Below are 12432 nucleotides of genomic sequence, written 5' to 3'. Positions count from 1 at the left end.
ATGCATGAAACATTAAATAAATCATAAATTAAAACACAAATTAATGAAATAAACATGCATTTAATGCTTTAAAGGAATTTAATAAAATGCTAAAGAAATTTAATAACTTGCATGCACGTGGTTCAAGTGGACCTTCAAATTTTCGGGACGTTACATTTATTTTGCAAGAAAATGATATGGCCGAAGCTTTTCAGCTGTGGAGGTGCTGAAACCGAGAGAGTTCTGCTGAAGAGTAGGGGTGTCGGCCGATGGGGAAAAATGATTTTAGGTTTAGTGGAGTTTTGATAATAGTTAAATAGATAATTACTAGGTAATGAGCCCTAAATTGTCATTTAGAAAGTTTAAAAAGAGTTTCAAGCCCAATAAGCTTAAAAGTAGGCCCATTAAATCCAAATACACTCACAGAAAATTTTTCGTGTTGGCAAGTTTTTAAAAATATTGCTCGGACCCTCAAAAAGTCCTTCGTTTCGAAAAAATTTGTGTACCGCTGAAAAATATGATATGGCGGATAAAAATGTCCATCAAAGCTCATTTCTTGAAAAATACATTTAAAACATCTTATATTATTTAATAAAAATTAATCATGTAATAAAAATAATTTTCCTGATAATTCTCCGGTCTAGGTTCCTCGTTCGAGCACGAAATGCAACTTAAAAATCAAAGTGCATGAACTTTTAAAATTTCATGAATTAAATTTTATCATTAAATAATTATGCCTAAAATGCATGAAAATTATTAAACACATAATTTAATAAAATCCTAGATTGTATGCATTCAGGCCACGTGAATTAAATTCCTGGACCTTACACTTTCCAAGATCTCAAACGGTCCAATAAACCTCGGACTGAGCTTCCCCTTCTTCCCGAACCACGTAACTCCTTCATGGGAGCTATCTTGACAAAGACGTGATCACCAACGACAAACTCGAGATCTCTCCTCCTCTTGTCTGCATAACTATTTGTCTACTCTACGTCGTCTTCATCCCATCCCGGATCTTGACTACCAAATCCGCGTTCCGCTGAACAATATCCAGTCCAATCTCGGCTCTCTCTTCGACCTCGTCCTAATGAATCGGTGACCTATATTCCTTCCATATAGAGCCTCGTAGGAAGCCATACCTATAGATGATTGATAGCTATTGTTATAGGTAAACTCCACTAGCGGCAGCTTCGGCTCCCAACTACCTTGGAAGTCAATCACACAAACTCAGTAGCAAGTCCTCCAAAATTTGGATCACCCTCTCTCATTGACCGTCAGTTTGCGGATGGAAGGCCGTTCTATACAACAGCTTGGTCTCGATGGCGGAATGAAGATTCTTCCTAGAACGATGAAGTAAAGCGCAAATCTCTGTTGGATATTATAGATACTGGAATCTCATGCATTCTGACTATCTCTCGAATATACAGCCCGACATACATACATACATACTGTGACATAGAGCATGTCGTCTTCACTGGCAAGAAATGCGCTGATTTAGTCAGATGATCAACGATTATCCAAATAGCATTGTAGCCAACCACGAAGTCCATCGCAATATTCTCTTACTTCCACTCAAGAATAGGGAGTGGCTTCAAAAACCCTGCTGGTATCTGATGCTCTGCCTTCACCTATTGACAAGTGAGGCATTCCGATACAAACTTCCGAATATATCTCTTCATGTCCCAACCACCAAAAGAGTAACTGTAGGTCATTTTAAATCTTCGTACTCTCGAGGCGGATAGTGTAACGTCCCAGATTCGACGAATGTCCTCACTGTATCAAGACGAGTCTTTCCAGCGTTCTTATGTCCTCACTCACACGCACCACGGAAAACTTCCCTGGAGGTCACCCATCCCAAAATTGCCCCAAGTCAAGCACTCTTAACTTTGGAGTTCTTATGTGATGAGCTACCGAAAAGAAGATGCACTTTCATGATATGAGTAATACAAATCAAATCTTTTATGCCCTCTTCAACTATACAGTCTATTACATTGAACAATCTCGTAATCCCTCTCTTTTCGGTGTGGGATCGGATCATTCATGTTCCCTCCACCTAGAAGCCTGCCAGGAGCCGCTCATTGTCCGTGCAAACTCATGGCACCGGCGATCACCCCCCGTCCTCTTCGGCCCCGGACCTCACATGCCCACCAGCTTCCGCTTGGTTCGTCCACGAACCAAACCGTACTAAGAGAGGTCGGCTCTGATACCACTTGTAACGTCCCAGATTCGACGACTATCCTCACTGTATCAAGACGAGTCTTTCCAGCGTGCTTATGTCCTCACTCACACGCACCCCGGGAAACTTCTCAGGAGGTCACCCAACCCAAAATTTCCCCAAGTCAAGCACGCTTAACTTTTGAGTTCTTATGTGATGAGCTACCGAAAAGAAGATGCACCTTTGTGATATGAGTAGTACAAATCAAATCTTTTAAGCCCTATTCAACTGTACAGTCATTACATTGAATAGTCTCGGAATCCCTCTCTTTCCGGTGTGGGATCGGATCATTCATGTTCCCTCCACCTAGAAGCCTGCCAGAAGCCGCTCATTGTTCGTGCAACCTCATGGCACCAGCGAACACCCCCCGCCCTCTTCGGCCCCGGACCTCACAGATAGAGTACGGTGAAGTATGTGCCTCCGTCATAATCTTTCCTCTCAACGAATCACCACTAGGCACCCATAAACGACCTCTATATTTGAAAATTCTGTCCTCCACACAATACAATTTACTGCCCTTCGATTCATCCCTCGTCTTCCACTTTTGCAACTGCTCATCGATAGACTGCTCAGTACGAATGCGATCTCTCAGAGTGGACTGCACCGTCAAAGTAGATAATCTTGGTGCATGGCCACTAACATAAATCTCAAGGTTGAATATCTGAATCTATGTCTGGAGAGGTTTCTGTATTGCTAGAATACTTAAAACTCTAGTCTTTCTACTCAATGCATCAGCCACGACGATAGGTTTTTCAGGGTGGTAGCTAATGTCACGGCCATAGTCTTTAACTAGCTCCAATCATCACATCTTTCTCATGTTCAACTCCTTCTGAGTAAAGAAATACTTGATGCTCTTTTGATCGGTGAAAATCTTGCATTTCTCATCGTACAATTAACGTCTACAAATCTTCAGTGCGAAAACAACCGCAGCTAATTCAAGGTCGTGCGTCGGGTAGTTCTTCTCATAATTCTTCAGCTGTCAGGACGCATAGGCGATCACCTTATCATTCTGCATCAGCACTGGCGTCCAAACCGAGCTTTGAAGTATCAGTGTAAAGCACATAATCCCCTTGCTCGGATGGCATTGCTAGAACTGGTGCTACGGTAAGTTCATGTTTCAACTTCTCTAAAGTGCTCCGACACTCGGCACTCCACACAAACTTGACGTTTTTCTTTTTCAGAGCTGTCAAGGGTATTGCAATAGTCAAAAAGCCCTTGATAAACTTGCGATAATATCCTGTCAGTCCTAAGAAACTACGAATCTTGAATACATTCCTAGGTACTGACCTCTCCTTCACCGCTTTTACCTTAAATAGATCGACCTCTACTCCATCCCTAGAAATAATGTGGCCTAAGAACGCCATTCTCTCCAACTAGAACTCACATTTTCTGAATTTGGCAAACAAGTTTCGATCCCAAAGCACCTGCAGTGCCGTCATCAAATGCTGACTGTGCTCCTCATGACTTCTACAGTAGATCAGATTGTCGTCTACGAACACGATAAAAAATTGATCCAAATACGGCTACAATACGCGATTCATGAGATCCATGAAGATCACTGGGCATTTGTCAACCCAAAAGGCATCACAAAAATTCGTAGTGCCCATGACGAGTTCTGAAATCCGTCTTATGGACGTCCACTACTTTGACTTTCAACTGATGATATCCGGAACAAAGATCTATCTTTGATAACATTGAATCTTATTGCATTTGATCAAATAGTCTTTAATTCTTGGAAATGGATACTTGTTCTTCACGGTCACTCTATTCAAGTCTCGGTAATCAATGTAAAGACTCAGACTGCCATCCTTCTTCTTCACAAAGAGAACTGGTGCGCCACATGGAGATGAACAAAGATGAATAAAAACCTTTTCTAACGACTCTTGAATATGATCTTTCAGCTCTTTCATCTCCATAGGTGCAAGACGATTAGGTGCTTATAAATTGGCAAGGTACCTGGCATCAACTAGATAGAAAACTCCACGTCCCTTGCTGGTGGAACGCCGGTCACGTCTTCAGGAAAAACATCAGAGAATTCTCTAACTATTTCCACCTCCTCAATAGTTCATCTGGAAGTGTCAGGGATCAGACAACACTTGCCAGGAAATCTTGACATCCCTTAAACATCAACTTCCTCGCGCGCAAATAGGATATAATGCGCGGCACAAGACGGCTCCGAGCTGCCTCAAATAAGAATGACTCCCCACCGACGAGATTAATAGATACAATCCTCCAACGGAAGTCGATCGAAGCTCCGTTCAATGTCAACCAATCCATACCAAAATAATGTCGAATTCTGGCATAAGAAGTACAATAAGATCAGCTCGAACACGGTGTCCTTGCATCTCGAGCTCTACATAACGAACCACACTAGATGACAGCATCTCCTCTCCCGATGGCACCATAACTCTAAATCACAACTGTAATTGCTCAGGCGAGACCTTCATACGGCTCGCAAAAGATTCAGAAATAAAATAATGTGTAGATCCTAGAAGCTAACAGCGCATTCATGGCTACACCCCCAAGACGGATCCTTCTTGAAACACAGCAACAAATCATCCGACACACATTTCTTGACCAATAAATGCCCAAATTACAAATTCCTAGAGTTCACAGTCTAGGATTTTCTAACGATTGCTAGATTAATCAAAAATCATGCCTTGTGCCATAAGCAATACTAGCATGCCACCTAAATATCTAAAATAAATCGGCAAATTAAAATGCTGATTAAATACCTGTGATGAGTGTAGGGCCTGGCACTGCCTCTTTTGCATGCATGACGTACGCCCTACCAGTTGTAGGTGCCTGAATCTTAGGACAATTGAGGGCGACATCTCCTTGCTCTCCACATTTGAAGCACTTTCCAGAGAACCATAGACACTTGTCATAACGGTGGCGGTTGCATTCGTTGCACAATGGCTTTACATCACTCTTTGGCGCTCCCAGTTTCTGTGGCTGCCTCGGCGCTCCCGATTTCTGCTGAGCATGTCCCTTGCTAGTCCCCATGAAAGGTTTCTTATTCTGCTGAATTAATTGCTAGGCACGGTTCCTCTTGCGTCACATCTCCTACACAATGTCTTTCAGTGACTGCTCGGCTCGAGAGGCTTTAGCAACAGCAACATTATAGTAAATCAGGGTCTGCCAGCATCACATCTCGATGTATCGTCGGCCTCAAATCATCCAAGAAATGACGTAACTTCTTTGCAGCATCATTTGCAATCAGGGGCACAAAGTGACAGCCCCGGTCAAATTTCTGGACGAATTCAGCAGCAGATGCATCCCCCTGACGGAGACTCATAAATTCTCTCTTCAACCTCGAACGGAAATCAGCAGTGAAATACTTATCGTAGAATACCCTCTTGAAGCCCTCCCATGTCAACGTCGCCAAATTCTGAAACGACTGTCGTTTAAAATACTACTAGAATTTTTTTACAAATCTATTACTCAAAATTTAAATTTAAATGCATACATGCAATACAGCTGAAAATTCACATTTTTAAAATACTAGTAATCAACTAACTAGCAAGTAAAATACTGCAGTTAAAAACCCATAACAAATCGTCATCCCCAAGCTTACGATTTAAAAATTATTCAAATAAGAAATATTTGTAAAGTTCTTGCCAACCATCGACACATAAAAACAATAGCGTATAAAAATAAATATCCAAATCATTCTTATCTCATACACATGATGTGCAGAAGAAATAAGGTCCTCGGGTTCGCATGCGCACATCCACCTTTGCCTACTCAGTCTTTGGCACCTCCAATCTCCTGATCGATAGGCTCACCTGTATCATTCACACCTAGTGAGTCTAAAGACTCAACACACCTATAACGTTATAGCAAGTACATATACATAACAAGCAACAGTGAAAAGTACTGTATTGAAAATACATTTCATGATCGCAAATGTTGCATGCATAATCATAACATGTCGAAACATAAATATTTTCAAAACATATCAAATCATATCAGCATATAAGTGTTTTTTTTTCTTAATTTGAATTCTGTTCATTAGTTGTAACTTTCGTATCATCGTGTCAGTCGATGGATCCATCTACGTATAACCGTGGTACCCGACGACGGGGACATCAGCGACAGCATTACCCGTCCACTGAGCCCTGGCCTTACATGTCATCGTGTCATCGAATCAGTCACAACAAACTCTCATCCTTCAAAACATGTCATCATATTCATCACTTAATAAAATCATGCATATACATAAATTTTTCACAAAATCATGCATGCAGCGTATTTTTCATATTTACATAAAAATTCATATTCATGATAACATAAACATCTAAAACATTCCAATACGTGTTTAGGGCTCTGCCAAGGCCAAAAACTCGACCCAGGAGCAAAATGGATCATTTTGCCCCTGGAAACCCTAATTTACCATTTTACCCCTGAACCCTCAAATTTCGACCCGAATCCAACCAAACTCCTTAAAACACCTAAACCAATAATAATAATAGTTTCTCAGATGTAAACTCGAGCCCTTTTCAAAACTTATATGATTCGTTTTAATACTTGGACCGAGGTCCCGATTTTAACCCCAGTCAAATCGAAACTTAACCAAATTTTTCCCAACTTGAACTATGACTTAAACCAACATGTCCAACCTAAAAACCAATTATTTCAGCTTTTTTATGACTCACAAAACAAGACTGAAAGTTTCTGGAATTTCCCAGCGTCTCTCGAACTCCAACCCTAGTCCACCAAACGTTCAACCCTTCGACCCTAGGCCCTTCCAGCTCGTTCCAGCCTTGGAAAAACCCTTCCTAGCCCACATTAGGACCATTTTAGGACCAACCTAACTCAAGCTCATAGCCCCATGCACACCTCACACCGCACACCGCACAACGCACACAACTGCTAGCAACTCACAAAGCCCCAACTGAGAACCACCTTAACACCCTTCGCTCAAATGACTTCTTCACTAACCACAGCCGTGTTTGGGCCATCCTAGGGCACGGCTCAGACCATCCAGGGTTTGGTCCAGGGATAGGGATGAACCTTGCATAGCTGGAGCACCCAAATATTCTGATCTAGCCACCCCCGACTCAAGCAACCAAGGTGCACCCTTCGACCTATGCAATATCTCGAACCTCATCGAAATCCAGCCCTATGAAACCATAATTTTTAACGTAAGCAGCCCCTTAACAACCAAACTCGGCAGTCCCCTTGCACATCAATCATAAAAACGTGAGCTGAATGCATAAACATGTGTTTTCATGAACAAATCCCAAAGCATAATCATAAAACCATGCAAGGACTGAGCATTATACATATATAACACACATATCAACATAAATATAGTATGAATGATGCAAAAATAAAGAAACATGGCGTGCCTTAGCGTTTAAAAGTTCAAATACTCGAAGATATGCACGTGGAACGTGAAACAGAGAGGCAGGGAAGAAAGCTTGCTTGAAAGAACTATGGGGGCCGAATCTTGCTGCTGGTTTTCTGCTGTAAAACGTGGGGATGGAGGCTGCTAAATGAAGGGAGGGGGCGGCCAAGGGGTGTATTAGGTTTAGGGTTTGATTAGTTTAGGTTTAAGTTAATAAAAACATGTACTAATGGGCCCTGATTAAAATTTTAAAAAGGGTTTGATTTGGTTAGGTTTTCAAAAACCACCGCTTTGATACCAACTGAAACGACCCTACGTCAAAATTCATTTAATTTACACTAGTTTTTTTCTCTAAACCATGCATAATTATTTCATCATAAATAATCTAGCATAAATAATCAAATAAATGAATTCTATCCAAAATCATTCATGCGGAATAAGTAAATAAAGCAATAAAAATCTAAAATTCAACTCAATAAATTCTAGCATCTTAACAATCTATAATAAAAGCGATAATCCATAAAATCATCAAAAGTCTTTAACATATGCGGAATTTCTAAGTCCTCGGGTATGCAATGTTCCTCCCGAAGGACTCGATAGTCTGCAACTCACGACTCAACATCGTCATCACCTGCAACCATTCAAACCTAGTGATTCTAATGACTTAACATGCTCAAACCTAATATAGGAAGTATACAAATATACAATCACATGCATCAAATTACTTATACTAAAAATAGTCTTTTTCAGGCAAACATGAAACCTTCAAAAATATACAACTTTTGAAAACCATGCTTAAGTGTGAACTTTTCCATTTAAATAACACTTTTAGGTGAATTCTGATCCTCAAAAGTGACAACATTCATTCGGTTGATCACTCTATAAACCATAGTACTAGGCCGTCGAGTTCAACGTCCACTTCTTCTAAGATACCACCGACTATCATAAAAATAACTTCACAATTCACTTCTTCAACGGATCCATTATCATTCAGATTCCCGCTCCCGTTTTCGACGGTTCACTTCCTTTTCATTGCAAGTTCACCATTCCCGTTTTCAACGGATCCTTACTACATTTTCGTCGCGATCAATTCACTTTGACCAAAAATATATTTTCCTTTACTTTAATATTTCATAAGACATTCATACTTTCCATATTCTTTAAAATTTTCAAAAATGGCTCATATCAATCGTAAGCGTCGAGATTGCTAAAAATAACATATATGTGCAAGTACGTTAAAACTTCTAAAAATAGAATATATCATGCACATACTTTAAAAGTTCTAAAAAGAACATTTCATATGATATTGAATTGTTTTAGGAAGTTTCAAACCGTCCTCGACGTTCCTCGAACCGACCTCACATGTTTCAACGCTATGCGTACCCGGACAACCCCAAACTTTGACTCAACGAGAACGACTCGATTTCAAAACTTTAGAAAAACCAAAAGTATTCAGTAGCTTGCTGGAAATTCAATCTTAGGACACATAACTTTCAAAAACGACTCAATTCGCTTACCGGATGACTCGTTTCCCACCCTTTTCGCGCTTTCAGTTAAACAAATGACCAAACTACCCCTCCGACTCAAACCAACCCGATACCATACCTTTATTAACATCCTAAGACTCATTGTAAGCTAATGGAATTCCCCAAACCCAAGCCAAAACCAAAACATGGATTAAAATTTTAACCTAGGCTCAATTTGTCACTATTTTGACACGTTGGGATAAATTACGACCCCGCACGGACCACGACTCAAAACAAACTCCAAAACAGGCCATAGAACTCTTCTTAGACCCTAAAAAAGACCATGATAAAGCCCTTTTGTACACAGACCATATGCCCTAAGCCCTGAAGCTCTCGCACCAGTAGCGTACAAACGCATCCTCTCGCATACCATGGCTTCCTCGCGCACCAGCTGCAGTCCCAGCCCTTGGCTCGCCACTTAGCTCATTCCAGCCCCTCACCAGGACCCTAAGGCATGTCCCCAGCCCCTGGTCCAGCCCTTGCACTGAACCCTTAGCCCTAGGAACCCCACGCCCCAAAACAGCCCACAATTGCATGTTTGTGGAGTTTCGGTTCCAACACTCAACCAACCCAACCAAGGTCTGACTGAACTCATCCTAGCCCTATCCTTCCCTCAAGACCACGATTAGGGCCCCATGCAGCTCCCATGGCTGATGGGACCACACGCCCCCCTTCTCCCCTCTCTGCCTGCATGCCTTTGGTGTGTAGGGCTGAACAGCCCCTTGAGGTTCCCTGTTTTTACCTTTGTCCCTTCAAATCTCCTCTTAAAAATTTATACCAACCCTTGAATTCCTTGGTTTGCATCACTCCTTCAACAATTTCTCTAAACATCAAGAATACCTTGTAAAACATGAGATGCACATGCATATAACTTAGAAACCACCATCCTCATAAAATTTTCACAAAATATCAAATACATGGAATATTATGGATTGAATAGTGCATGAAGAAAGGTTGAAACATGTCTTGTTCGTTTATTCTTACGAAATACGGGAGACGGCGCCACGAGAGACGAACGGGGCACAAAGATTTCCTCCTCCCTTCCTCCCTATAGAATTTGGCCTCCTAGAGTCCTAGTGTGTGTTGTGTGTGCTGAAGGTGAAAGTGGCTTGTGGTATGTAGGGGTGGCAAGGGCTTTCTTTTTATTTAACTGCTAGGTGGGCTTAAGTGTGGTCAAGGGCCTTAATTATTTTAATTAAATCTTTATTAATCTAGGCCCATTAAAGAATTATTTAAATACATAATTATTCCACAAAAGATCTCAATCAATATTTAAAAAATAATTGGTGCTACTCGTTTCTAGTATCATACATCGAGACTTCTTATTTTCTTAGCAAAAGTTCGTTACCGATTAAGTTTGTCCCTTACTATTTATAGGTTGACCATTTTCCTATTTTGGATCACTAAACCTCGAGTTTCCAATTTCTAAATTTCTAAAAATAGAAACCTTATTAATATTGTCTCTGGTTCTCTCATCTTTTGCCATACATCGCGTATTCGACTGCATAAAGTTTACATTCATAACATTCGGATAATAATCATTAAATCATTCAAATAATTGAACATGCTTCTTGACCACTCATTTAAATAAATTTCAAATATATTTTCATGTATGCATGTGGTTAGTGTTTTAGGGTTTTTGGGCGTTACAATTTTTATTACTATATAATTAATTATAAACATAGCTCTTAAAATAAAATAATGATCACCATGCATTTTACAAAACAAATTTAATAATAAAACTCCAACATTTGAATACCACAATCATAAAAATCCACTGTCAATAATGGCTAGTTTAATTTGGAAAAAGAGTCTAACATAACGTAATAAATTTCAGTGTGCTTGTCACCAACACTAATGAATAAAAATCAGATTAAATATTTTTAAAAAGTGCATAAATAAAATATCATGATCTGAAAGGTCCTCGGGTTTGCACTGTCACTGGTCGGAGCCTCCTCACTGGTCATTGCCTCTTGTCTCTTCATCTAAGTCATTTGCATTGATCAAGTCTAGTCAGTCTAATGACTCGGCATGCATAAATCGTGATAACAAGTAATACGAAAATAAAATTCATGCAATTTAAACATATCTCGTACATAGCATAAAAAGATCATAAATATGTATAATGAGACTTTCCTACATAAACATTTTCATAAAATCGTATTTCATGCTCGTCATACATAATCATAATCGTAAATCATTTTGCGAAGAGTTCTGTTCAATGCAAATGGCCCATAACATAAATAGTCTGATCAAACTAACCATATTACTAGGCTTGTAGGGATCACCACAGGCCTTGGACTGGATGTCCACTCCCTAACATATAACATAATTCCCCCGAAGTGGTTGAAGAGGTCTCCGAACACGTTCTCCGGCTTTCAAACTCATAAACATAATTGACCATAAGACAAATTACATACCTCAAAAATAATTATTTTGCACGTCATACATATTTACGAATATCGTTGACCTCGTTGGATCGTCCCTGGACATGCTGTCACCACATCCACGAATAATAACCAAAACAGCCCCTGAATATGCATTCGGTCTCGTACGACTCTCAAATTAAATATAACCACTTTAGACGTACCAATCGACTTGGGACACGACCCACGCGTGAATCACATTCTAACCTACCGCCAAAGGCACTAAACCAACCCCGAACCATGACCGGACCCCTTAAACCACGCACAAAAATCCATCAAATGAAAAATTCCCAAGGAGTGACACTATTACACATATACGCTCCGCGCGACTCCCCACCGATTCCAACTCGAATCAAGCCCAAACCAAGCCCTAGACTCGGCCCTTAGACTCCACTAAAGACCTTCTTTGCAATTTTTCAGCCCTTGACTAACGTTCAAGCCCGAAAAGCCCTAGCCGTGAGAAGCTCGAGTGCGACCCATCCCATATACGCTGCCCGATTCGCTTCCCAGCTACCTTGCTGTCCAATAAGCTCTAAGCGACCAAGACCAGGCTTCTCCCAGGACCCTAAGACCCTACCTAGACCCTAGCCACAAGCCCTGGTCAAGCCCTTTCACTGAACCACCTGGCTGAAGCCATGATAGCCATTCGTGCAGCCCACGTGCAGCTCACTCCTCCCATGGCTTTTTGTTGTACCAGCAGCCATCGACCCAACTCAGACCACTTACTAACATCTAGTCACACCCCATAACACAACCATACAGAGTATCATGCCTTAAAATTGGTTCAGGCGAAGCCTGCGATCAAGAAACTCAAGAAAACGTGGAAGTTCATGCGGTCTTTATATCGAAAACAATATCGGTACCGATCTACCATTTATATAATTAGACCGATGAATTTTCATGTATATTTCATATCAAAATATAGTATATAAC

The 12432-nt window shown here is 40.6% G+C and overlaps 1 protein-coding gene across 1 annotated transcript; it reads right to left on the bottom strand.

Moving 5' to 3' along the window:
• Positions 1-3198: 3198 nt before the first annotated feature.
• Positions 3199-3558, bottom strand: LOC142554623 (putative mitochondrial protein AtMg00860). The gene has a single exon (XM_075665286.1). It carries the CDS (start codon positions 3556-3558, stop codon positions 3199-3201), a length of 360 nt encoding a protein of 119 aa, XP_075521401.1.
• Between the last annotated feature and the right edge of the window lie 8874 nt (positions 3559-12432).

Source organism: Primulina tabacum, chromosome 8, assembly GCF_025594145.1.
Source record: "Primulina tabacum isolate GXHZ01 chromosome 8, ASM2559414v2, whole genome shotgun sequence".
Lineage (NCBI taxonomy): Eukaryota > Viridiplantae > Streptophyta > Magnoliopsida > Lamiales > Gesneriaceae > Primulina > Primulina tabacum.
This window is presented reverse-complemented; position numbering and strand designations above follow the sequence as displayed.

Excerpts from the sequence above, each read along its gene's own strand:
- LOC142554623 (XM_075665286.1), bottom strand. The coding sequence starts at position 3,558 with ATGGCGTTCTTAGGCCACATTATTTCTAGGGATGGAGTAGAGGTCGAT.